The 26,264-nt window shown below is 51.1% G+C and overlaps 9 protein-coding genes across 9 annotated transcripts; 6 read left to right on the plus strand and 3 right to left on the minus strand.

The window, feature by feature from the left end:
* Positions 1 to 210: 210 nt before the first annotated feature.
* NCS54_00182300 (Oxidored-FMN domain-containing protein) lies at positions 211 to 1,557 on the minus strand (the record flags this gene model as incomplete). The annotated part of the gene is made up of 3 exons (XM_053147438.1): positions 211 to 252; positions 302 to 646; positions 706 to 1,557. 3 exons carry the CDS (start codon positions 1,555 to 1,557, stop codon positions 211 to 213), a joined length of 1,239 nt encoding a protein of 412 aa, XP_053003413.1.
* Positions 1,558 to 2,031: 474 nt separating this feature from the next.
* NCS54_00182400 (Hypothetical protein) lies at positions 2,032 to 4,265 on the minus strand (the record flags this gene model as incomplete). The annotated part of the gene is made up of 5 exons (XM_053147439.1): positions 2,032 to 2,766; positions 2,820 to 3,115; positions 3,167 to 3,286; positions 3,339 to 3,753; positions 3,810 to 4,265. 5 exons carry the CDS (start codon positions 4,263 to 4,265, stop codon positions 2,032 to 2,034), a joined length of 2,022 nt encoding a protein of 673 aa, XP_053003414.1.
* Positions 4,266 to 5,334: 1,069 nt separating this feature from the next.
* On the minus strand, positions 5,335 to 7,489 carry NCS54_00182500 (Hypothetical protein; the record flags this gene model as incomplete). The annotated part of the gene is made up of 5 exons (XM_053147440.1): positions 5,335 to 6,138; positions 6,196 to 6,570; positions 6,614 to 6,752; positions 6,802 to 6,998; positions 7,049 to 7,489. The coding sequence occupies 5 exons, from the start codon at positions 7,487 to 7,489 to the stop codon at positions 5,335 to 5,337; spliced, it is 1,956 nt and encodes a 651-aa protein (XP_053003415.1).
* A 2,278-nt stretch (positions 7,490 to 9,767) lies between these two features.
* NCS54_00182600 (HET domain-containing protein) lies at positions 9,768 to 12,642 on the plus strand (the record flags this gene model as incomplete). Its single annotated transcript, XM_053147441.1, has 5 exons — positions 9,768 to 10,277; positions 10,339 to 10,389; positions 10,444 to 11,872; positions 11,920 to 12,136; positions 12,192 to 12,642. The coding sequence occupies 5 exons, from the start codon at positions 9,768 to 9,770 to the stop codon at positions 12,640 to 12,642; spliced, it is 2,658 nt and encodes an 885-aa protein (XP_053003416.1).
* Positions 12,643 to 13,201: 559 nt separating this feature from the next.
* Positions 13,202 to 14,104, plus strand: NCS54_00182700 (Hypothetical protein; the record flags this gene model as incomplete). The annotated part of the gene is made up of 2 exons (XM_053147442.1): positions 13,202 to 13,808; positions 13,869 to 14,104. The coding sequence occupies 2 exons, from the start codon at positions 13,202 to 13,204 to the stop codon at positions 14,102 to 14,104; spliced, it is 843 nt and encodes a 280-aa protein (XP_053003417.1).
* An 811-nt stretch (positions 14,105 to 14,915) lies between these two features.
* Positions 14,916 to 20,693, plus strand: NCS54_00182800 (Hypothetical protein; the record flags this gene model as incomplete). Its single annotated transcript, XM_053147443.1, has 8 exons — positions 14,916 to 15,109; positions 15,173 to 16,010; positions 16,060 to 17,765; positions 17,815 to 18,168; positions 18,217 to 18,837; positions 18,883 to 20,089; positions 20,136 to 20,444; positions 20,499 to 20,693. 8 exons carry the CDS (start codon positions 14,916 to 14,918, stop codon positions 20,691 to 20,693), a joined length of 5,424 nt encoding a protein of 1,807 aa, XP_053003418.1.
* Positions 20,694 to 21,207: 514 nt separating this feature from the next.
* NCS54_00182900 (Hypothetical protein) lies at positions 21,208 to 22,410 on the plus strand (the record flags this gene model as incomplete). Its single annotated transcript, XM_053147444.1, has 1 exon — positions 21,208 to 22,410. One exon carries the CDS (start codon positions 21,208 to 21,210, stop codon positions 22,408 to 22,410), a length of 1,203 nt encoding a protein of 400 aa, XP_053003419.1.
* Positions 22,411 to 23,150: 740 nt separating this feature from the next.
* Positions 23,151 to 24,697, plus strand: NCS54_00183000 (Enolase; the record flags this gene model as incomplete). Its single annotated transcript, XM_053147445.1, has 5 exons — positions 23,151 to 23,232; positions 23,286 to 23,581; positions 23,635 to 23,869; positions 23,922 to 24,381; positions 24,433 to 24,697. The coding sequence occupies 5 exons, from the start codon at positions 23,151 to 23,153 to the stop codon at positions 24,695 to 24,697; spliced, it is 1,338 nt and encodes a 445-aa protein (XP_053003420.1).
* A 467-nt stretch (positions 24,698 to 25,164) lies between these two features.
* Positions 25,165 to 26,024, plus strand: NCS54_00183100 (Hypothetical protein; the record flags this gene model as incomplete). The annotated part of the gene is made up of 4 exons (XM_053147446.1): positions 25,165 to 25,299; positions 25,352 to 25,457; positions 25,507 to 25,944; positions 25,999 to 26,024. Exons 1-4 carry the CDS (start codon positions 25,195 to 25,197, stop codon positions 26,022 to 26,024), a joined length of 675 nt encoding a protein of 224 aa, XP_053003421.1. The 5' UTR covers positions 25,165 to 25,194.
* Positions 26,025 to 26,264: the final 240 nt, after the last annotated feature.

The following is a 26,264-nucleotide window of genomic DNA, read 5'->3' on the forward strand; positions in this document are numbered from 1 at the left end:
TCGTTTGGTAGACATCTCGAGTCAAAGGCCATGCGCGACCGAGTCAATATTCTTATCAACTGCAACTTCACTTGTAACCAAGTTTAAGGAATGCTCTGAATTCTTCGTGTCCTGTTCTGAACGAATCTAAGTTCTAGATTCTAATTATGTACTTCTAATGTTACATGACATATGAAATAGTGTACTGCTTGATAGGGTTCAACCTCTCCCTCACTTTCTCCCTATCTGTTGCATCTGCTTACTATACCAAGCCTAATCAAGAGTCAGCACTACTCACAACTTCAAGGATTTATCAACTTACGCTTTCAACACCCGCACCAACTGATCTAGGCGCAAACTTCTTCAGAAGCCAAGGAGCATGTACTCTGCGTGCGTACAACTTGGCGTCTTCATCGCTGACCTCGGCGTTCAAGATGGTGTTGACTGGAAGAGAGGGGTTTAGGACTGATGGTCTTCCAATGCCGATGAGGTCACAGGCTCCTTCCTTTAGAGCTGCTTCCATGCCTAGACGAGTGCGGAAGCCTCCAGTTACCATGAGTGGCATGTCTGGAAGCTTGGCTCTCATTTCGCGGGCAAACTCTAAGAAGAAGGATTCTCTTGCTGCCGTCTTTTCTGACTTTGCAATTTCCTCAGTTCCCATAATCATCTGCCATCTGTGTCAGCTTCAACCCCCGTTTGTTCCAGACTCGGAAGAGTGAATCTTACTGTTGGGTTCTCGTAGCTTCCTCCGCTGACCTCCAAAAAGTCCAGGCCAGCTTCGGCAATGAAAGCAGTCTGCTCAAGACACTCTTGCAACTCAGTAGGAGATTGATGGTCGGCAGAGTTGAACTTGAGGCCAACGCAGAAGTTTGCGGGCACGACAGCGCGAACAGCCTTGATGATGTCCGTAACAATCTTTGCCCTGGCTGTCACTGATCCGCCATAAGCATCGGTTCGGAGGTTAGTCTTTGCTGATAGGAACTGTGCAAGCAGGTATCCGTGAGCAGCATGTATTTCTACTCCGTCGAATCCAGCGGCAGCAGCAATCCTTGCCGCGTTGGCGAAGCGCTGGATGACTGTTTGGATGTCCTCGAGAGTCATCTCCTTGGGAGTGCCAAAGACGACACAGCTCGCCAACCTTGACACCAAATCCGAGCCCATGTCCAAAGGCACAGCACTCGGAGCGAGATTCTTGGTCCAAAATGACTTTGTTCCAGCATTTAACGGGGACTGTCGACCAGGGTGATTAATCTGCATGATCGCTGGTGTCCCTGCCCGTCGACAAGCATCAGCTAACCCCTTATAGGCCGCGATAACCTTCTCCTCCGCGATACTTCCGTTCATAGCGGTGCTATCGGGGTCTCCGAGGAACTTTTCGTCAATGTGGACGTTGCCCGTCATGATCATGCCCCAACCGCCATCTGCCCATGCGCCGTACGTTCGGGTGAATTGAGCTGGTGTGGGAAGCTGTTGACAGTCGGCCATTTGCTCGGCGAGGGCCGCTTTGATTAGTCGGTTTGGCAAGGTCAAGCCGCAGGGCAGCGTTAGTGGATCAGAGAGTGGTGATTGCGCCATCATGATTGTGTGTTGGTTTAAAAACTGAGATGCCTAGATCATAGAAGAGACCTTGTTATAAGGGGTAAAGCCAACAATATTTATTGAGATTCAACGTGGAATTACGGATCAAAAAACACGTCCCGACCATTAAAATCGTGCCGAGGCCCGTCTCCGTAGGTGAAATGGCCTATTTACCCAAAGCAGCAACCGACCCATGAGTCGGCGGGATATTGCTCCGCAGCCTCCTCCGCTGGAGATGAGTTCCTCCGCTAGGGGCGGGCCTAGACCGGTTTTTGGCATCGATAGTCGGGATTGAGGACTGCAAAGGTAGAGATGCCTCTGCAAAATCGGAGTGTTTAAATTGTTCACCTGTCCGAGCAGGGGTTTTGATGGGTGTTAAAAAAGGCCGATGGTAGAAGGCTCTCGAAACATGATGTGATCATGACCTCGGCTCGGATGGTGCGATCGACAACCATCTTGACATTTTTGTTCAACTTAAGGAAGAAAACACACTACAGTTATGATAAGGTTGAAAATGAACGGTAACGAGAACAAGACAATCTTGCTCCCCGTCTTTGACCCAAACTGCGCCGCTCGAGCCCCAAGCAGAACACCAGGAATCATGCAAAGCAAGTAAACAGCGACATAAAACAAGACAGCAGTCAGTCCAAAACACAAGAAGAGCACCAATCTCTGCTTCATGTTGACACCTGCACTAGAAGCGACCACTGCCCCAAACGCAGCCATGAACGCTCCGTAGATGCCCATCGACGCCGCTTCATCAGGAGAGGACTTGTACTTTGTCCTGACGAGGCAGGTCGGGAGCCAAAAGATGAGAGCGAGGAACCACCACTTTTCTCTTCCTATCCATTGCGCAACATGAGGCAAGAAAGCAAATATGCCCTGGCCTGCGTCGTGCCGTAGGCTGTAGATCCCTTTGGGGAGAATATCCGAAGACGAGATCGACCCACCATGAAGGACGGATTGAATCTTCTCGTCAAGTTGGTCATCGTCGAGAGTCCTGTGGTCAATACCAGCTTCTTTGAGTTCGGCTTCTATGGCGCTCGCATATTCGAGAAGCGACTTCCATCCTGCTGAATGTGTAGAGCACCCGTTCAACTTCAGCGTCATGTAGGCTTTCGTCCACATGATGGCGATGCCAAAGGTCCAGAGTAGGAGAAATATCGACAGAGCAAGGACTTGCAGGAACGAGAAACCCCATTGGAATCTCTAGAACACAGCCCGGTTAGCTTTTGTAACACCAAATGGGCGAGAACACTTGCGTCTGGAACTGGTGAACAGTTTCCCGCTTTCTCCAGTTCCGTGAGATTAAACGGTTTCCCTGAAACATCGTACACAAGCTTTTTCTTGTCCTTTGCCTGGCTAATTGACGCCTTCGAGTCTCTTCCCTCAGTGAGGTTGTAAGGGTCAGACCAGTTGTAGTAAAACATGAGGGAGTAGGGTATGTAATAGGGCGATATGTTGAGTGGTCCGTCTCGAAGTTTTAACGTGCTGTTGAAGGTGGCGTTGATTCGGTCATCTTTATTGCTCGTTGCCGACCATCTATATTCTTGAACATCTATTCGCTCGGGTCAGATTTGGGAGGAATCATCTTGTCAACGAGTCTTACGGTTTGCAACGTCGTATTGTAGTGAACACCCCCGTCCTGCCTTTTCTTTTGTTTCCCAGTTTCGACAATAGAACTCTGGAAGATATGACTCATCATCTATCATCGGGTCACCAGAAGAATCTAATCAAGGTTAGCTTATATCTTCCTCAGACTATTCACGGGGGTCGCATACAGTCCCCCAGGCGCACCAGGTATTCGTCGTGTAGGCCAATCCTTGAACCATCGTGGATGACATATGCCACTGGATACGTTGCTGAAAACTCAATGAGACCTGTCTCTGGCATCTCGATGTAAGCTTTATTGACGGTCGTGTATCCAGTCATTGAACTGGCAACGGTGGGGAAAGCTAAGATCAGCAGAGCCGCTGCGACCATGAAGGACATAGCAGCTCTCGAAGCCAAGCCCCGTCGGAAGACAAATTGATGTAAGAGACTCATGATGGAGACAAAGGATGGGTCTGTCTGAAATCTTAGAAGCCACACAGTCGTGTAGGTAGCAGGCTTGGTTATGATGGAAACGGCAAGGTAGTCGGCGAATGCCCGCCATGATATCAAAGCCAGTATTGTCTGCCCTCCTCGACCAACCACCTAAGAACATCAGCTGCCGGCCGTTTTCAGGGCCCTACTTTCAGTCAAAGACTCACGAGATCCCATATCACGTCGATAATCTTGGCCGTCGCAAAATCAAAATTCCCGACCTTCAATGTGATCTGAAACGTCCCCTTAAGCGCCCACCAATTGAAGCTGTTTCGAAAAGGGCTAAACTCGCCATCTGGGTGGCATGAGCTGTCCTCGAAGCGAAACTTGCCTGCAGAGAGCAGAGCGAAGCAAACGATGAGAACAATCAACGCGCAACTCCACAGGACGGAGAGAAATGCTAGCCACCGCAGAGTGTACCACTTTTTCGGTCTCGCATCTCGAAGGTCGCGCCATGCTTGCTGAAATGCTTGTTTGAAGAGGCATGCGATGTTTCGAGATGAGTCGCGAATTCGCCTTAATGTTGTGGGATACTTGGTTTCTGCATCTGGAAGAAATGGAGTTGAAACCTCCGGAGCTCTCTCAGATTCGACAACGTCGGCTGACACTTTTAGAGGTGCCATTGATGAATTTTGAGGAGGTTGGTTATTCATCAGCTGGGCTTTTGGATTAGTTGAGCCATGAGACGACGCAGGTCTCAGACTCTGAGATGAAGTGGTAGATAGTGGTAGACCTCACCACGCAGGAGCTGAGAGATTCTTGCACAGTCGTGTGCAATTTGTAGGAGCTAGATAAAGCATTTTAAGACCAGAAGTTGTATGAGTCGGTTCTCAAGGTTGTGCGACATGTCTGACAGGCAGTGCTGTTGAAGGATTCACACAGCTGAAAGATCCCTGCTACTCCTGCCCTCAGCCAACCTGCAGCCACCTGGTTTCACGCTACAGAAAATCAATCCCCTTGATTCGCCCCCATGTGACGTTTCACGATACAGTGCCTTGAGTTGTAAGCGCCCAGGTTTAGCGAGCTCGGGAGATTCATGAGCCGACGGTGTCAGCCCACTTAGCTCTATGATGCATCAGCGTACACTGACAATCGATGGACCAGTTATTTGTTTAGGCAGTTTCGATAAAAGACTGTTATTTAGTTCATATCATTTACCTCTACACGACTCGCAGCTCCTGTACGTTGGTCCACCGCTTGCTCCGCCATGTACCCTCTTGCATAGCCTCATCCTTCCCAACACAGCCTTCAAGGGTGGTCCCACAAGCCCAGGTAACAAAGAACTTTGAAAGATAAAACTATTCTAACCCTGCTGGACATTTTAGGTGTGTACGCTCTTCTCATTTTGGTTTCGGTGCTATATAAAATTCCAGGTGCAGAGACGTGATCAACAGATGGAATTGCGACCAATCTTTACGAAGCCAGCTTTGATTTTACGGCAATTGATCAACTGAAATAAGGAGCGGTAGAAGTTGTAATGACTTGTCTCATTCACTATCGTAATTAGTTATCCCAGAGTACATGCAATAACTCCGTGGGTCAATGAATCAGCCTCGAGATAGCGTCAGTCCAAAGTTCAATCCTCCTCGCCGGGGCATTTTAGCCCAATGGCCCTCATTGATACAAATACATGTCAGAACTCATGTGAGAACACATTGCTGGTGGCCAGCCTTTTAGTCTCAGGCGGTTCATCTAGTTGCGCCCAGCTAGGACTTGGTCGTCCTCAGAGTTTGTCCTGGTAGTGTAGTTCTCTGCGTGGCGTGTAGACGGCTTCTCATTGGGATAATACCCATCATTGGCCGCAAACTCGTATAGAGGAGGGAAAGGAGGGACATCTTGACAGAGGAGGTACTTTTTCAAATACCAGGGAAGCTTCCTGGTGTAGTATCCAGCATGCTCCCGGTTGGTGACGTTGAACACGTTGTCGAGTTCTTCCAGAGTCAGGTTCTTTGTCTCTGGGAGGAAGAAGTAGCAGAAGATCCAGCCAAAGATGTTCCATGCTCCGTACCAACAGAAACCTCCAGTGTCTGTTATTTTCTCCGTCAGGGGTGGCCATGTGAGGCTGATGATGAAGTTGAATCCCCAAGTTATCGCGGTGCTGGAGGCCATGCCAATGTCTCGTACGTGAAGAGGGAATGCCTCCGCGCTGTACGTGAAGGGTACTGGACCTAGACCAGGCGAGTAGACGGCCATGAATAGATACAATCCCGTGGTGATGCAACCAATTCGAGCTTGACTGTAGTCATTGCCCTCGTCGATCTTGAATGTCCCGGCGGTGAAGAAGAGGCATGCTGCCATGAGAGGGAAGGTGACCAATAGCAGATTGCGGCGGCCAAAGGTATCAATCGTGTAAATTGCCGGGATGGCAAACAAGAAATTGATGATACCGCCGCCCATAGACACGAGGAGAGCCTCAGACAGTGTGTAGCTGGCGTTTTGGAAGATTCTGGTTGAGTAGTATGCGATAACGTTCACACCACAGAACTGCTGCATGAACTGAAGCGAGGAATGTTAGAAAATGTTCAACAAAGGACGCTTGTTCAGTAAACTTACCATTGTGAACCACGCACTCTGAGCAGCGCGTCGATTACGACGAACAGTAAAGAACTCCTTGAGCAGATTCCGTCCCTCTCGCTCGCCACGCTCAATCTCAAGCAGCTTGTAGGCATAGTACATGTCTCGTGCAGCCTGCACACCAGAGAAGCGCAGTCGCCTGACTGACCGGTAGGCCTTGTCAAAGCGGCCCTTTTCCATGTACCAGCGGGGGCTCTCGGGGCAGAAATAGACTTGAAGCATGACGATGAGAGGGGGCACTGAGGTCGATGCCATCATCCAGCGCCAGGGTGATGTTTCGCCGCCGATGATTGTAACATTTTGGAAGGCTACGCAGACGATGAAGCCGAGCGCGATACCAAAGGCAGTCCACATCTAGAGACGCGAGTTAGTGAGAGTAATTGATACTGGGCAGGACTAAACTTGCCTGCCACATCATTGTGAGTGCGCCGCGGATGTTCTTAGGCGTAGACTCTGCAGAGTACACAGGGGTAGTGCTAGACTTGGCACCAACGGCAAAACCAAGCATGAAACGAGCAGCGAGAAAGTTTCCAAGCCTATTAAACTGTTAGAGAAGGCCTAGGTCAAAAGATAGAAGCAACTTACGATGTAGACGCAGCCATCCAGAAGCCGGTAACAGTAGACATGAAGCAAGAGATAAAGATTGTTCCTCGGCGTCCAGTCCACTTGTTGAGGATGGGACTGGTCCAGCATCCGATGAGGGCAGAGCAGAGGTAGGGAGCTCCATTGGTGAATCCCTTCATCCAAACATTATTGATCTCGAACTCTATAAAGTAGAATTCCTTTGTTTTGTTAGACCATCACGATGAATGAATAGGTGAGAGGAACATACCTGGGCTCCGTTTACCGTCGTCTGATCCATACCCTGCACGATAGCCGATCCCGCACAGAGAGTGCAGAGAAAGTAAAGTGCAAAAGGCTGGTGCCAACGGTGAGTCTCTTCCTTTCGAAGCACACCTTTCTCCTCTTCCGTGAGAATATCAATCTGCTCAAAGGCGCCGGCCTGGTTGTTGACCTGCGCGACGAGAGCTCCCTTGCGGAAATCATCGCGGTGCTCCTGAAGGCCCTTCTCCTCGACGAAGGCATCAACATCAGCTAGAACCTGGTCTCGGCTCAACCCCACCAAAGGGTTGCGTAAGAGGGCAGCTGTAGACACCCGGCGCTCGCCGGTCGCCATCTTTTCTTCGTGGGTGCCATTGCTGCTGGAATTTCGGTGACTGTTGTCCCCGTACTCCTGGAATGGAGCTTCATCATCTACCCGTGGAGGTGGCATTGTGCCGGCTGAACAATCTTGAAAGTGATGACAATAAAGGCTTGAAGTAAAGACTTGGAAAGGGGTTTGACCTTTGTACCAATGACATGGGAAGTCTGGGGTAAATCTGGGGCCCCAGGCGTAACAAGATGATGAGCAACCAACTCCAGAATCTCTGTCAAAACACAGATGGACATGACCCAGTTATTATACGCAATCCCATCACCCATCAACAAAAAGAACCACCTCTCCTTCACATAAATCAGGCGTTCGGAAGGGATGTTGGCTCGTGTGGAGAAAAAAGGGTTGGTGGATTCCCGCCAAGATTGATCGTCGAGTACGAGCGTCGCTCTCTTTGGCTGTCGACGGCCGAAACTTCGGTGAATCCCAGTCTGGGCAATCCGAGGTATGACGTTTTTCCAAGATGTGATGAACTGCAGGAGTTGTTGGTTTAATTCTGTTGCCTTGCAGGATTTGTGGGTTCGTTGTGTGAGGTGAGTTGCCCGACTGTGATAATTACGCGGCAGGCTAATGCGAGTAAAACATTGAACATCTTGGCTGTCTAGTTGCTGTCAAGTCAATCAAATATCGTACCTTCGAACACAACCATCCTCTTACGTGATTCCCGCAATAATAGACACAAATTGAATATTTCTGACTCCCAAAACTCAATTCAGACTCCCAGCTGAGAAAAAGAGCCTCACCCTCACCCGTAGGTCCAACGACGTCAGATCGCCCACCAACAAATGATCGACAACAAGATCTACCACGTCGGTTAGCCGGGAGTGGCGCCCGCAAGCTCTCCGCCAAGCCAGTTAAGCTTAAATGGTTAGCACTCACGCGAGGACTGCCCTCTTGGCGTGGCCTGGGCGTGCGTCACCATCTCACAACCGCCTTCATGAGCCTGACGTCAAACGGTGGTTTCTGGTGTGAACGGGTTTGGGAGGGAATAAGGATGATCGCGGAGATGCCGAATCCTTTCTTCTTTTTTGTTCAATTGCCGGGCTGGCATCAGATTGATGCGTGTGAACACCACTTGCGTTTGGATTGGGCAACCAGAGCAAAGCGGATGGCCTCATTGCAAATGTCAATTCAGCAGAGTCTACATCCACCATCACAATTGCCCAGCACAAAAAAACACGCCTGACCTGCAAAACTTTTATGCCCAGAAAGAACAGTGGATCATCTCCAGTTTACCCCGACTCGGCTCCTGTGAGCATGTCTTGGTCTGCAGATTTAATTTCGCTGCCTGTTTGTTTAGCCACTTTGCCAAGTAGCCAAGGCGCGAGTTGTTGATCAGTGTGTTCTTTGACCCTTTCGAAAAAATATTCTCCATAGTAAGTCATACTGTGACGTCTTGGAACTGCCACTGTCACACCACACGTGGAGGACCAACGGCACTGTGAGCGGCGGTTGATGCGCCCGTTTCTGGAAGGATGTGCCGCTGTTGTCTCGGAGCACTTTCACGTGAATGAAACGTGCTGAAAGGTGAACATCGGTCTTGGTTTGCTCGGTATTTGGTTTAATTACTTCCGTGTACATCTCCTGAGACTCTCATCCTTCCACTCTTTCATTATAGCAAAATATTTTAAAGTGATTCTTCACGCTCTTGTCTCCTTATCACAGCTAGGTGTGTAATTTTGATTCTTCCGGCGCTTATGCTGCTCCTGTTGAACAAGCAGACGCCGTCTTTAAGGATGGGGTTTTGGTAGTCTGTGTCTTTCATCAACCTCTAAATTGAAGAGTCAACGTTTCTTTAGTTATCCCAGTCACAGTGCCCAGGTATACCATAGCTTCCATGGAAGATCCAGCATCCAGGAACCTCCGTGCTATTCTCCCAAGTTTGGCTCTCACGCTCATTGAACCTGCCCAAGCAAGGCCGCCACTTAAACTACTATCATTCATGTTAGTTCCCAAACTTGTGGAGGCTTCGAATTTCTCATCATGGAATAAAAGCCTCTGCCATTTCCGACCTTTTTACAGTGCGATTATACCGTCGTGTTCAGAGCTTTGCAGCCCAGAACAGCATCTCAGCGAGAGCATCAGTCACATCGACAAAGAACATTGCTCAACACAATTATCTCAAAACCCAATACCATAAAACGCGGTATCCTGGACCAGAACAGCATTTTCGGGCCTAAATAGCATCCCTTTGGCCTGTTGTCAGCAGAGGTGGATCAATGTTCTCTGAAGCCTGGTTCCCCGCCCGTGCAGATGCCGTCAGCAAGTTAGACGAGAAATCTGAGCTCACATCCTCACTTTGCCAACCTACAACGACACTATACGAGTTTAAAACACAATGTCAAGAAGCGAAAATGAGACTAACACCAGTCATTGTACGGAGTTCTGTAATGCTCTTCGCAGCATCGGTTCTTCCGACGGCAAGATACCGTCTCACGACGAATTGAAAAGTACTCTTGGTATCTATGGCGACGGCTACTTGCTAGGGACGCTTGACGAGATCCAACAGAGAAAAAGCTGCCCTCTCTGTCAGACAATTCTGGAAGCATTGAACGAGGCAGTTGTTGCCTCTCGCGCTAAAGAATTAGGACCTGAGACCTCCCAAGCTGAGCGAGTCCGGATCACCATTCGCCCAGGAGAACACTGCCTTCGGCTTTCACATCCCTTGCTATGCGGAACAAGAGTTTTGTTTGTTGAGAATGGCATCGAGAAGATTAACTCAGAACAGGGTCCTTATGTCGCGAGAGTGGTCGAAGAAGAACAGGTTTCAACATCGCTTGTTCGTTCATGGCTGCGGCAATGTGAGGAGAAGCACGGAGACTCTTGCTTCCACCTTCCTCCGTCCCTGGTAAGCACTCCAATTTCCAAAACATTTTTATATCATTTAGACTCATAGAAATCTTTTTCAGAGAGACATCGAGTTCACGCCGATCCCAAGCAATGTGATGCCCACCGAAGTAGTAAGGAACAAGATACACCCCGATTCGACACACTTCGTCTAACGCGCAGACCAGAAGGACATAGAGCACAAGACGCTATCAATAAATGAGGAGAAAACATCCAACTTTCGACTGCTGGACCTTGAAACCAAGTGCGTCAGGTATATGCCACTTGGTACCCGATACGTGACGTTGAGTTACGTCCGAGATCAAGCGCCCGTCTTCGAGCTCCTCCAATGCAATCTCGACTTTCTCCAGACACCCGGCGCCTTGGATGAAATTGGCTCAGAGCTTCCGCAGACAATAGCCGATGCCATGGAGCTTGTGCGATCGCTGGGCGAAAGGTACCTGTGGGTAGACGCGCTCTGCCTCATTCAGGACCACCCACGGGACATGAAAGGTGGGATCGAAATAATGAACTCGATTCTTCGAGGTTCACATTTTGCGATTGCGGTTGCATCAGGAACAGGTGTGCAATCGGGCATACCGGGAGTCAGGCCTGGCTCAAGGCAACCCTCCCAGCACATTGCTCAGCTTAATTCGAAGATGAAGATCGCCGCCACCAACAGCATGTACTGGTATCTCCAAAACAGCGCATACAGTCACCAGGGATGGAGACTGCAGGAGCTCGCTCTTCCTCGGCGAACCCTCATCTTCGTCAACAACCAGGTGTATTTCCGATGTACGCAAGCCAACTGGTGCGAGGAGACTGCCGCCGATCTTCAAGAGAAATGGATAGACCCGGACGATGACTGTATCTTGCGAGTCGCGAGCCCTGGAGCTGGTAATCTGGCTGCGTGGGATGTCTATCAAAAGTTGTGTGAAGATTACTCGGGCCGTACACTTGAACACGACGGTGACGCTCTTCGGGCGCTCTCTGGCATTCTACGCCAGCTCGGGGGTGAATTGACGTCCTGGTATGCGGACGGACTTCCTGCAAACTATCTCAACTCAGCTCTTCTCTTTCTATCCACGGACGGTAAATTGCGACGCCGACCTGGGTTTGCGAGTTACTCCTGGGCAGGCTGGTCGGGCCCGATAACCTGGGCGCCCGAAACTCGTCAAGGGCCAGACCATGACAGCCAGGCAGCCGAAAGACTTTTCCACTGGATTCAAAAAAGAACTTTCATCCAGTGGCATGTTTGGGCGAGAAAGGGATCTGTAAACGAGGTCGATAACATCGATCAATATAACGAGCCGAGCCGAATTGAACGATTCACCGACCGATACGCACACGCACTCACCAACGAGACCATGGAATTACTCAAACAGTCGCGATATCTCCAGGATTCTTTTCTTTTGGCCAAATACTCAGCTTGGTCACTGGCATTTCCTCTCCCATGCTTCACCCAAGGCAAGCGATACGGTCAAGAGATTGGAGGCGGCGGCATCTACTCGGACGATGTGATCAACAGCCAAGCTGAGGTCGACTGGCGGGCCTACCACATCAAGCACGATATTGTTTGGCTGATCTTGGTCTCGTGGGTCACCTATCGCGCATCCAGTAAGTGCTGTTCCTGAATGGTTGTTCCCTTCTGACCACGGCGGCAGAAGCACGGAACTGCAAAGCACGAGAGCTCTCTGGACCTACGACTGTGAGGCGTGAGGGAGACGAGCTGGATTACGAGTTTCGAGATACGCCTGCTTCGGAGGTACGGGAGATTGTTGCCGATGACGATGACGAACCTTTTGATGCCCGAGTTCGCGATGCGAAGAGGGCGATTGAGTCGATCCGGGTAGAGCACAAAGGGCCTGTCCCTAACCTTCCGTAAGAATCTTTCCACTCATTTGGGTCACTCATAATAGGTGCTGACCGAAAACAGAACGCTTCCCATATATCCTGTTATCCTGTTCAAGGCCTTATCCATCCGCCTCATCACCGGCCCTCCGCCTGCTCTGGAGCCGAAGCAGGATGTCTCATCGAAGGCGCTGCCTCGTCATAAACGTCCGCTACAGTGGGTAAAAGGATCACCTCTCTTTGCCTCAGATGGCAAGCTTGTGGGCTCCCTACATGTAGATAACATCGCTTCGCACACGGCCGGCGTCGAGGTGGAGTGTCTCATCATCGCATACTCCAAAGAACCCATAGCAGGCTCGGCTCTCCCTAAGTCACAAGTGCCAGTAGGCGATGATGATGATTGGAATGTCTTCTGGGTCATGCAAGTAGTGGAGAAGGATGGCATCTATGAACGGCGAGGGGTTGGCCAAGTATTGGATTCGGTGCTCACCAAATCCTGCGTCCGATCGGAGGGCAAGGTGATACTTCTTGGTTAGGTACCTAGGCAGAGAAGAATGGGCATGAGCTTCTATTGTCGTTGGAAATTCTCCCAATATGGCTTAGCGGGACCTACAAACAAGAGTGATGTTTACATTCTGAGGCTGTTGCGAGGCGACTCAACTCCAGGCCGCATCTGAGCAGGTTGCGGTGACACTCCCCGATTAGGTGATTTTTCGGTTGACAGGGCACTCCTGAATAGGTGAATTCACTCTACCTATTCATCAAGCCTATTGTCCTTCCTGTTGTCTTCCCGATTAGGGTATTTTCGTCATCGACGCGACGGTGCCAGTGTTTGCCAGTTGCTCCTCTGCATCCACTCCTTGCCCCTAAGCCTTAGAATCTCCTCCGACTATATATTCACCTCTTTCTCCCCATCTCTTCTCCCTCTTTCCTTCCTTCTTCCTTCATCACCGCAAGACCTTTTTTCATCCTGATCCTCACACCAACCATCAAAGGATCTTGCACATCACCAAGCACCTATCCCTCCTCATCCCTCTACCCTCCTGTCCTCCCTTCAACAGATCACATCAGACATCTCCCATCATCGTCGTCAAGATGTGTCAAGAATTCATCACCATCGCTCTCTGTGCCCCCTCCAAGGCACCCTCGCTCTCCTTTACCTGTGGGCAACTACACATGGTTGCGGAGCGTCGCCATGTTTGCGACCGCGCGCGAGGCGCTTGCGTGTGCTTTTTTGGCACTTGTGGCACCATCGAGAAGAATGTCAGTACCTGCGGTGTTGACCTTTCTGCCGTCAAAAAGATCCGCTGCGCGGAGTGTACTGCTCGCGAAGACAACGTTGGCGACCGACGAGATGCCAAACAAATTATCGAGTCGCCCCTTCTTCAGCGCATTCCCATCGATCCCACGGATGATTTTGTCAGCAAGAAACACTCGGCGATGCTGCAAGACCTTTGGGGCGGTGCGAACGCCTGTCCCTTCCACCTTCAACCCGAAATGCCTCGCCAACCCTCCATCTCCGCCGTCAACGTCCAGGCCAAGCACTCCGACGAGCGACCCGTCACGCCCAAGAGCAACGATGAGTCTGTCAGCAAGTCTCACTCCATGAGCCACGACACTGTCGACAACGGATGGACCTCCCAGGTTGCGACCAACAGCCCCAAGGACAAGGTCTCACGCAAGTCCAGTGCGTCCCCTACTGGTAAGGACACCCGACACGCCATACTAACGGTGTTCTGGTTAACTAATATTCCTCGCCCAGGAATCGCCAGTGTGGACTCAGTCGTCGGACTGAAGTCGAGCCGATGGGCTCCAAAGACCCCCGAGGAGTCGGTCGAGCGTGCCGTCAAGAAGCAACCTTCTCCCCCACAGAAGCGAATTGTCCCAGCTCCGGCTCCTGTCTTCGTCGCCGACCCTGTCAATGCTTCCAAGGTTCGCCACGCCACTAAGAAGATGGCTAATGTCAAGGCATTCTTGAGTGGCACCCGCATGCTTTGATCTTCAGCAGCACAGTTGGAGACTAATTTCGACAGAGGTGTGATAGTATCTTGGAAGTGATGTGATGGATAGTGGAGGAGTTAGGTAGTGAATCAAGACACCTGATTTCGACAACTTGCGTAGTCTTGTGGTAGAACATGAGGATGAGAGGTGACACTCGTGACATTGCTTGAGCTGAACAACTACAGAACAGACCACCAATCATCCTTGGCAGTTAACCGTCGCTAACCAGGTGAACAGGGATTGCGGGCACTACGGCAGCTGAACGGGATCTACCCCGGACTGTTTCATCCTCCCGCAGACCAAGTGTTCGACTACCGAGCTGCTTCTCCTGCTGAAGAAACATACTGGCTGCTCAGCTTGCTGATCACAGGTGAGTCCATGACATCTGACGGTCATCATTGGAAGAAATGGGCCCTTCTGGAGACAACAAAACGCGTCTTGTCGCAGAAGAAAAGTGTCGACAATCGCCATGCAACTGGGATCATCGCGGGAATCTGACACCTTGGCGATGGGCGGAGCCAATCATGGACTCTGCTGGGCCCAAAGCTGAAGGCCCCTGCATGAGATTAGGCGCGTCCGATGTGTTGTTTTTCGCCTCGTACGAGTCACGACACGGGGAGGGAATGTGTCTCGAGGCCAGTTCGGCAAATTGTCGCAGCTTATTCCTTTGGGAGGACCTGATAAACCCGCAGCTCATAAGGTGATTGTTCCCTGAAACCTTTCATCTTTTGCTATCTCGCTCTGCAGCCAGATCTCGATTTTCCCCCACGTACGCGCTTCACACATATTACAGGGTTCGTTCTCCACCATGTCCACCTCCGAGGGCGCCTCGGACGGGCCGGACACCACGGCTCGGGATCTGGTGAGGGAGATTGCCAAAGATCGCGGCTATCTAGGCGAAGACCAGCTCGCGGCCATCGGAGCCATCAACCCCGACCTCAGACGTGAGGTTGAAGAAGCTCTTCTACGCAAGGATGAGATGATCGGTTCGGCTGTTTTGACGTACGTATGACAGGCCGGGGCATCGGGCCGCTTTTCTGAGGTGAATGCTCACATACCAGCCAGATTAGCGAGGAACCTCTACACAAGCAATGCAAGATTCGTCTTTGAGCTGTTGCAGAATGCCGATGACAACAATTACAGTACCGCTATATCACAAGGCGAAGACCCTTATGTTTCGTTCAAGATTTGGCCCGACAAGGTGTCGATTGAGTGCAATGAGAATGGCTTCACGCATGAAAACCTGAGAGCCATCTGCGCCATCGGCAAAAGCTCCAAAGTCGGGGCCGCGGGCTACATCGGTGAGAAGGGCATCGGTTTCAAGTCTGTGTTTATGGCTGCCTGGAAGGTTCACATTCAGTCCAACGACTTTTCCTTCTCCTTTACTCATCGAAAGGGAGACTCGGGACTCGGCATGGTTACGCCTGTGTGGGAAGAGACGGATGAGGTTCTTGGGGAGACCTTGACACGGATTACTTTGTTCCTTCACACGAGTGACGACCCCGAGGAAGATGCCCGGCAACTGGAGACCATCAAACTTCAGTTTCAAGACCTTCAGCACACCATTCTTCTCTTCCTCCGGAAGCTGCGCAGAGTACAGGTCTCATTTTTCGATGAAGATGACAGCTTGACCTCGGCGACGACCTACTCGCTCCACGGCAGCAACCCAGCAACAGTTCGAAAGACGACTTCTGAGGGCGTGGAGGAGCGACGGTATCACGTTACAAAGCACATGGCCGAGAACATCCCCAAGAGCGAGAACAGAACCTACTCGGAAGAAAGAGATCGTGCCGATTCATCAGCAGAGGTTGTTCTAGCATTCCCGCTGACGGAGTCTGCAACGCCCATTGTTGAAAGCCAGGACGTCTTTGCCTTTTTGCCAATGCGCCCAATGGGTTTCAAGGTGAGGAATAAGGCCCTCAGGGTTCACCCGGAAGCTGACATGTTTACAGTTCCTCATTCACACCGATTTCGTCACCGAGGCAAGTCGACAAGGACTCGTCGTCACGTCTCTCAGGAACCGCGCGCTTTTAACCGGAATCGCAGACTGCTTCATCAAAGCGATCCAAGAGTTCTGCGACCACCCCACGCTTCAGTACCAGTGGATGCGATGGCTTCCCCAGCGCGATTCCTACCCGTGGGACAGCTTTTGGTCAGGCCTGCTGGACAGGATTGAGGAGAGGATCCAAGAGGTCAAGATTCTTCGCACGCTGGGCACAGGGAAGCTCGACTACATTCACAAGCTGTGCCGGCTGCAGCCTTGGTTGCGCGATAAGCAGGGAGATCCCCTCTTTATGGACATGGACGAGGAGATTTATCTCTCCAAGGGGTACACGACAGTGGACTTGGCTTTGCTGAAGCCTTACGGGTTGGAGAATGTCTCTGCTTGGGATATGATTGTCCGCGTGGAAAAGGACCTCCAGAAGCAGCCTGCGGCATCACGAATGAAGAACCCAGAGACGGATAACGAGTGGCATTCACTCGCAGCAAGGGCCCTCGTCCTACTCAAAGATACTGCGACCCTGAAAACATCACAAGATCGGATCAAAGACCTCAAATTCATCCCCTTGGAAAACGGCGAGTGGGTTTCTGCCAGCAGTGGCCCGCTGTACTATTCGCACTGCCCCGGGCAGCTGGCCATCCCCGACGACCTCAACTTGAGCCTGGTCGACCCGAATGCCGCCGAAAATCCCGACCGACGAGCGTTATTCGACAAGTTTGGCGTCATCGAGGCGCTGGTGAAGGATGTTCGGGGTCTGATCCTGAAGAAGCCGGCTGTTGCTGTTGCAGACGAGGCGGCTCTATCAGCTTCCATCAGCCACTTGAAGTTCCTATACCTGTCAGAAGGCTTGCTGGATGGAGATGAATCTCAAATGAGGCTGGACGGCTACTATGTGTATGATCAGTACATGACAGCGTGCTCACCTTCAAGGCAGGACGTCTACCTCGCGACCGACGATGAATACGGCCCAAGCAAACTCCTCAAGCCAAACGAAGAGTCGACAGGATTTGCAGCGCCCTTCCTGCATGAAAAGTACTTTGAAGAAGAGCCAGCGACGCCCCCAGGTTCCAAGTGGTCGTGGGTAGCGTGGATGGAAAACCGACTCTTCCTACGTCGACATCTTAGGCTCACTCAGATGGGAGCTGGGCGGAAGCTGGAGCTCTCTTCTGTCTTTCGGTTCATCGAACAGCACCGACCTGAATGCCTTTTGGGCGCGCTGCAGCAGGTCTGGGAATTCGAGCAGGCGACCGTAACGGCATCGCCAGAAATCATGAGACAGCTGCAAGACATGGAGGTCGTTTGCAAGGGCGGAGACGAGTTTGCTCTGTCAGAACCATTATCGACAACTTACCTACCCTTGCCTGAGCTTGAAGCAAAGCATGCTCGATACGCCGAAGACGAGGACTTTATCTTTCTTGATCTGAACGAGCCCATCACCATAGGCACATACCGGTCGAAATGGGGATTCCTGGTCGACTATCTGGGTGTTGGTGACACTGACGATCTACAATTTTACTTGAGCATTCTCAAGACGATTCGGTTCAGCAATACAGCTGCTGGTGTTCGTCGCAACTCCAGGATCTTGGATCTTTACGAGGTTATCTACGGGCGCTGCCGTGAGGCCGATAGTTTCCTGAACGCACAAGCAGAGGCAAGGTCTGTGTTCTTAAACACCCTCTAGAGTACCATGAACTAACGTTCCCAGGCAAGAGATTACTGATGGAAACCTGATCTTTGTTCCCGGACACGACTCCAACCCGGCGACATGGGCGTCACCCGAAAAGTGCCTCTGGAGCGCTCGAGAAGACATGCAAACGGCGTACCCTCTGGAGCACCTCTACCAGGCACAGTTCGGGCGGTCCGGGGATGAACTCGATGTATTGAGGCAGTTCTTCAAAACAACACTGGGCGTTCCTGATGCTTCTTGGAATCACTACTTGTCGGAGATACGGCAGTTAAAAAGCATGGGCAGTGAGGATTTTGACTGGATCAACGACCTCTATACTTCTCTGGACGACATCAGACGAACCCTACCCGAGATTGATGCGTTGAAGCTCAAGTACGAAACCTCTCCAGTCTTTTCAGCCATAACCTAACAGATCTCTAGGAAAGCGTTTGCCGAAGAGCCCCTGGTCTACGTCAACATTGGAAACACGAGTCGCTGGTACACAGCTGGCGAATGTCTGTGGTCCAGCGCTACCCAGATTAGAGGACGAGTGGCGCTGAACGATCTTTATCCCGACTTGGAGGATTTCTTCGTGAGCTTTCTTGGTGTACAAGAGCTAACGCTAGACATGGCCTACGATGAACTCAAAGAGATGGGCGCAAGAGTACCCTCTCCTTCAATCACCGCAGTCAAGGAAACGATATGGGCACTCAACTCCCTGTTGGTCTCAGCAGACGACTTTCCCGACGAGGAGCCCATCTTCATCGGCAAGGTGTTTCCCGTAAAGTATCCCAACGGATCGGTCAAGTTGCAAACGGGCAGGACACAATTTGCCATCACTGATCGGAAAGCCCTGGGTGATATTTTTGGCCCTCAGGCTAAGATTCTCGATTTTTCTCTTGATGAGGTTCGTCGCTTGAGGCCGTTCCTCTCTTGGCTGGGACTGGAGACGAGGTATCTATCTACCATGGTCAGGGAGATTTCGACTGTGGCTGGTGGGAGGATGGATAGACTGCAGTACCCTGATCGCGACATTCGGCAAAAGGCAGATGGTCTCTACAGGTAATTCTCTCGGGCTAAGTGGTATTTCACTGCTGACAGTTATAGGATCGCCGTGCACTTCAACAGTCCCCGTACAATGGCCGACAACCAAGAACTCTATTGGGTCCTTTGTCGCACAGAAGTCTACGAAACAGATGGCATCTCATCAGAACTGCACCTTTCCCAAGATGGCCACGACTTGGTCCACGTCCAAGAGAGAAGCGAACTCCATCTACGCGAAGACGACGAGACCCTCAAGGTCTACGTTCCTCGAGATCCCAAGACCCAAGGCTTCTGCTACTTTTCGGCTCTTCCTCGACGGATAATGGAGTGGATGATGATGGACCCTGCGACGTTTCAGACGAAGCCTGCTGGATCACGGGCTATTCAGGTTGTCACTTCTGTTTTGAATGCGCCGATTATCAACATGACGCAGATCTTGGAGGCGGAGGGTATTGTGGAGGTTGAGATTCCAGAGGAGATTGAAGAGGAGGAAGAAGTGGAAGAGGAAGAGGAAGAGGAGGATGAGGATACTCTTGAGGTTGAGGGCGAGATCATCACTGAAGAACCTTCGGGTGAGGAAGAAGAGCCAGCCGTGGAAGTTGTAGAGGAAGACGACCCCAACGACACCATCGGCCCTGAAGCTGAGGAGGATCTCATCGCTAGATACCTTGCACAACCAGAGATCCACGAACACGACATCTCCAGTGACGATGAAGACTCTGTATTCCGTCAATTCGCCGACATGAGATCTCCTCCTCGGTGGGGAGACCTCCCCGTCCGCCAAAGAAGCCCCGCGACGTCAAATTCATCAATCACCGGCCGAAGATTGTTTACTCCGGCATCCTCCACAACCGAACCTCCCCGCCAAAATCGCCGAGCATCAAACAACGCTCCTCAAACACCAAACGTTAGCGCGACTAGTAGGTTAACGAGCGGACAAGCACAGCCAAGACCAGCCACGCAGCCTGCCTTTGTCTTTGGGTCTTCACCAGCGGCACAGTCCACCACCTCGGCGTTCCAGTTCCAGGGCTTGGGTGGACGACCTGAGGAGCCGACTATTGACGACGATGCAGAGTATTCGAGGCTGGTCAATAATGTCATTTCGGCAGCTAGCACCGCGAGGTTCCCTAGCAAGGGCGCATACGACATGTCTGGTCTGTTCGGAGCCCTTCCAGATGTTGAGGAAGATGAGGTTGAACTCTCTCGGCGATTCCGCTCGCGCAATCCTCTTGAGCGCGACATGAAGATTGGCGCTCTAGGCGAACTCTTCGTAAGTAACTTTCAATATTGTGCAGCCGCTTACTGACACTCGATAGGTGTTTGAGCTCCTCTCCAAGATGGACCCTTCACTACCAAGATTCAGCAGAGAAAACTGGCAAAGCCAGATGCGCAAATTCGTCACTGTCCATCCCAACTACGCCGACATGCTACCGTGGACAGGGAGAGAAACAGCCGACATTGTCTACTATGATCGAAAGCGCGCGTTGACAACGCATCTCGTGGATAAGGGTTATCTCGACCGGACGGCGTGGTTGACTAAGAAGCCGTTGTACATGATTGAGGTCAAGGCTACCACGGGACACTCGCGCACGCCGTTTTACATGAGCAAGAGACAATACCAGCGGGTACGTTTTATCCCGTGATGGGGGAGGTTGTATTATTCACTGACTCTATGACAGATGCAAGAGAACGCCAACACTACGCTCTCGCCCATGGTGTCGCCCGTCATCTACCTCGTGGCCCGCGTCTCCAACGTCGACAAGCCAAATGTAGAAGTCAAGCTATACGTCGATCCAGAGAAACTACGACAGGAAGGTTCGTTGGTGTTTACCGGAGAAACATGGTCTGTTGTGCCAGGGCCGGGGGCGGGTTGACGTGTATCTGTAGCTGGGCTACGATGCCTTTTTCTTATTTCCATCTCTAAAAGCTTACAGTGAATACTTTTCATCCTTCTTTCCTTTAGCATCCCTTTTCTCTGATCGAGCGCTCCATCAGTGAATGACCTCAAGCCTGCCGCCTAAGTGACTGATTACGACCGCGAATCACCAACACCACACAAACACTCAGACCAAACAACTTCATTGTTCACCTAGGCGCTTTCAATCATCTGAGCGTCAAAGAACGAATCATCGCGAACAAAGGCATTCTCACAAAGGCATCTGACTCTTGCCGTACTTGTTCAGTGCCATTTGCAAGAGCATTTATTGCGCACTTGGTGAACAACACGTGGACGGGCAGACCATGAACATCTCCAGGTTTTACTATAAAATCTCTGCGTTCCCTTATGTTCACCTCCCTCTTTTTTCTCTCGCATCAAGGCAAACAGCCAAACATTACCGACGACTACATCAACCGCGACAAGGCAGAAACAGCAAACGGATTCTCACCATGTCTGACAAGAAACAGTCTATTACCCTCCGGGAGACCAACACCACGTATCCCGGCCCCGGTGTCAACTTTCAGACTAATTCTTGGACCCAAGGTAAGAGCAATCCCCCCCAAATCATCACCCTCCGTCCCACTCGGGTCGATCCCCCTCCCAACTGGGATATCCCCCCTCGCACCCAAAACATTCCCCTCATCCTCATCAACGGCATCCCCCTTTCAGATCTCCCTGCTGACACTCCCGCTGGCAAAGTCTGGATACCAGAGGAAGATGAAGAGGGCGTCGAATTTCCTCGACCCGTGGTCCACGGAACCATCAAGTTCCGCCCCGACCCGCCTCCCTTCCCTGGTTCCGGCCCTGCCAGTGAACTTTCCACAGGTACCACACAAGGTAAACCAAAGGTCCAAGGGACTATCACCTTTCGTCGAGACAAAGAAGCCCCCCCGTTTGAGCCAAAGACTAACGTGTACGATGATTCTGACAGGTACCCCAACGTCGACAGGGACGCTGTGGCCGAGGGTAAGTCTAGAATCCCCCTTGATCGTACGTCGAGAACTATTACTTACCGTGGACAGGTTCCTCCCGGCTTCACTGAGGCCCATCGTGGCCAGACCAATCTCTATGATCGTTCTCTTCATCTGATCCCGAGTGAATACTCACATTACGGTGCGCAAAACTATCATCAACTTGATGCCGGCCGAATCGCGGGTCCCATAATCGCAGGCCCCGTCACTCCTCGTAGTGACAGAACTCCAACAGATGTCTACTCCTCGGCATCTTCGTATCTGTCGAGGAACAACATCCCCCCTCCCATCAGAACCACAGGACTCAACCCAGTCGCCAACAACTTCACCCCAGGAGCTTCCCCAATGGTGAGCACCACTGACAAAGAAACCCCTCGGGCCCCAGCAGCTTTCTCACGCTTGGGACAGTCAGGACCTCTAAGCCCCGAACTAGCCAGGGACAAGATCTACCTCGACCACCAGGCCCAGATTCAATGGAGGAACATGTTCCGACCTGCCTGGGTAGGTCAGCCCCGTGCGCAGGTGAGAGAGAACCAGGAGACAAAGGACCTTGCGGGCCAGGATTCTTACGAGAGCCGTCAGGTGATCGAGGATGAACGCGAGCACCTTGATGCAGTTAATGACTGGTTCTGGGCTCAGGCTAAGCAAGCGCCAGCCCCCAAGTCAGAGCCCAAGAAATAGGAGACACTTGAGCTTGACCAGGGATCTTCTAACAAGTCTTCTGACTACTAAGTCATTGCTAGCAACTGATCCTTGGTCGAGAGGCTCACTAGGGAAACCTTTTGACATTTATGCATGGAGTTTGAGCGTAGGCGAAAAGTGCTATTATCTTCTTGCCGCAGCAAGTGCTGAGGCGTCGATCATTGAGTTTGATGATGAGAGAAAAGTCGACCAGCAATTGCCACCATTATGGGGTAGGCTATTAGACAGCTATTTCCTTGAGTTAATCTATTCTACGAAAAACATCGTCCCTTGGGAACCCCCAATCTCTTCAACCATGAACATGTGACACTCTGAATTCATCGCGTTGAAAATAACACGTGACTTTTCAAGATATCTGAGCGCTGATATCCCAACTTTGCCTTCGGGAATATCCAGGCTCTGTTGATTGTCCGTTGGAACAATCGGAGTTGACGTCAGTTTAATCTCCGGATAAGTCGGTTAAGGCGGGTAGACACTACCAAGCACACAGAATAGAGAGCTAGCAACAGACTCAATGCCGTAATATCCGGTTCTATTGCCAAACGCCATGAGCTGACATGAAGTAATTGACTTATCATAGCATTATAAGTAGGAAATAGCTGACCTGCAATGTCTCATCCTGGTGATAGCATGTCGCAACTCCCATCACCAAAGAGTAGAGACAAAGAAACATAGAAACGGTCATCAAAATACCACCGGCTTTGAATCACATTTTCAGCATGATTCGGAGTGTCAGGGCTGCACAGCGGCTCGATTCCCGCGGAAATCCCACCGTCCAGGTAGAAGTGACGACTCCTCAAGGTCTGGCAAACCCCATCACAGTCTCCCAACAGCTGTAAGCTGACGCGTCAAAGGCACATTCCGCGCCCTGGTTCCATCCGGAGCCTCAACTGGGACACATGAGGCTGTCGAGCTACGAGACAAGGATGACTCTAAATATGGAGGCAAGGGCGTTACCCAAGCTATCCACAATGTGGAACAAGTCATTAGCCCAGCTCTCGTTTCAAAGGGGTTCGATCCCAAGACTCAACTAAAGGACATCGATGCCTTCATGAGGGAGCTCGATGGCACGCCCAACAAGTCCCGGCTAGGCGCCAATGCCATACTTGGTGTCAGCATGGCATGTGCCAGGGCCGGTGCAGCTTCCGCAGTAGGTCGTCAATTAAGTGATACCTTGCTTTCACGTACTAACGCGGCACAAAGGGTGTGCCTCTCTATGACTTCTTGCGAACCGAAGCAGGTATTAAGAAGCCATACGTGATGCCTGTTCCATTCCTCAACGTTTTGAACGGAGGCGTACACTCCGGAAACACCATGGCTTTCCAGGAGATCACGATTGCACCCACAGGCGCAGAATCGTTTGAAGAGGCCATCCGGATGGCTTCCGAAGTTTATCACACTCTCGAGAGCGTCATTACAGACAAATTTGGAGCTCCAGGTAAGTGATGATATCAGCGATTCCCCCACAGATGTTGACAAGAAGTATTTAGCAACCGGTGTCGGAGATGAAGGTGGCTTTGCGCCTCCCATTTCGACCCTTGAGGAGGCTCTCGACCTTCTCACCGTAGCCATAGACAAAGCGGGCTTCACTGGTCGTGTCAAGCTGGCCTGCGATCCCGCGTCTTCCGAGTTCTTTGACTCCAACACGGGTAATTACAACTTGGCCTTCAAGAACAAGTCAGTCAAAGATGTCAGGAGCTCCAAGGAAATGCAGAAGCTCTACAAGGGTATCCTTGAAAAGTACCCAATGGTGCTGCTTGAAGACCCCTTTGCTGAAGACGACTGGCAGAGTTGGACAGAGTTCAACAAAGACTGTCCGGTTGAGCTTGTTGGCGATGACCTTCTCTGCACAAACATTGAGAGGGTCAAGATGGCGGCCGAGAAGAAGGCGTGCAACGCGATGTTGCTCAAGGTGAATCAAATTGGAACCGTCAGCGAAGCCATTGAGGCGTGAGTACCTCCCATCTGCTCAAAGTTACTTGATACTGATATCATGGTCAGAGCAAATTATGCTACTAGTCTGGGATGGGGCGTGTTTGTGTCTCATCGCTCGGGAGAGACGACCGACGACTTCATCGCTGATTTGACGGTCGCACTACGGACGGGCCACTTAAAGTCGGGTGCACCAGCGCGTGGTGAAAGGGTTGCAAAGTACAATCGGCTTATGGACATTGAAGCTGAGTTGAAGGCGAAGGGGGAGGAGGTGAGTTATGCTGGAGAGAACTTTCGATTTGGTGGAAGAGTGGATGGATTAAGCAGGAAATAAAAGCGTAACGATTCTGAAGGGAACAATTTGGAAGAGAGATAAGGGAAATTGCACTATTTTCATATAAATAAAAATTCAAAAGAATTTCAAATCGATTCCTATAATGAGCTACATGTCAATTCCATGAATCTTGATCGTTGAGAGGGTCGTCCAAGAAATCCACGGCCGGACTTCAGGGTAGATGCCACCCCGCTCCGTCGAGCCCCGGCGAGCCCCGGCCGAGTAAGTGGGTGGGTCTCCGGCGCCGAGATTTCGGGGGTCATTGGGTCGTCATACTGACGCTCCAAAATGCGATCGTGTGTAGCGAAATCTCGTTGGTGTTGATCAATCTTGGAATGGCACACAATGTTTCCCCTTTTGTGCAAGATGGATCTATCCATGACGTAGCTTAATTCTGGGTAGTACTTGGCTTTATTAATAGCCATCGAGACGTTCTTGCTTCGTGATGATCACAAACCTTACCTCGACGACATCAAACTCAGTTCAGGAAATTCATTATGGCTTCGTCTCAAAGGGAGGAAATTCCCATCACTAATGAGGGCATGGGCCAGCCGCTCTCAGCTACAAATCAGGTGCTGACAGCTGGTGCTGCAGTGACCCAGGTTAGAGATCCCAGGTGAACTCTCGGTTTGTGCAACGAACTCATGTATCTAGGACTTTCGACCGGTCAAGAATATCTGTGCGCATCTCAACGCATTTCATGCATACGCAGATGATCCCAAGCGATTTGTGGAAGCCAATCACTACTGCGCTCACCTGAGTACTCTTCCATGTCGCCTGGGACCAAGCTCCTGCTAACAAAAGACCAGATGAGGATGTCCGGCAGTGTCTCCTATATGACTCTGACGAGCCCAACGCACGCCTCATTGGAATAGAATACATGATCACCCCGAAACTATACGACACGCTCCCCAAGGAAGAACGCAAACTCTGGCACTCTCACGTCTACGAAGTCAAGTCAGGCATGCTCATCATGCCTAACCGCGCCGTGCCAGAACCCGCATGGGAGATCGCCGAAAACATGGAGATGGATCAGGTAGTCCATCTGTACGGCAAGGTGTATCATCTGTGGCAAACAGATAGAGGCGATACACTCCCTCTGGGGCCGCCGAAGCTCATGACGAGTTTTACGGCTGACGGTCAGCTCGACTTTAAGCATGTGATGGATAGGGATAGGAGGTTTGGGGTGGATTATAAGCAGAAGCGAGAGGCCAGGAAGGACATTCCAATCCCGGTTATTCACGAGGGTGAGCTTAGTCAGTCTGTTGCGTGTCGAATTGAAGTGGCTAACTGTGTGATAGATGTAGATCAAGCTTGGAAGAACTAATGAGGCGCTTGCCGGACTGTCCGCCCCTTCTCTCTTCCGTTTGCGCATGGGACATTGAGGAATATTGTGGGGAATAGGCAAGCCGTAGATTGACTATTAAAGGGTATCATCTAATGTTTAAAAGAGACCGCTCGCTTTGGAGAGGTCCGAACAACCGTATGCTGGCTGACATGCGCAGCAAGTGACGAGCTGCGAGTATGGACGAGGTAATCAACCTCGTATCCAAATATAGCCCTGCTT

This window comes from Fusarium falciforme, chromosome 1 (assembly GCF_026873545.1).
Source record: "Fusarium falciforme chromosome 1, complete sequence".
Lineage (NCBI taxonomy): Eukaryota > Fungi > Ascomycota > Sordariomycetes > Hypocreales > Nectriaceae > Fusarium > Fusarium falciforme.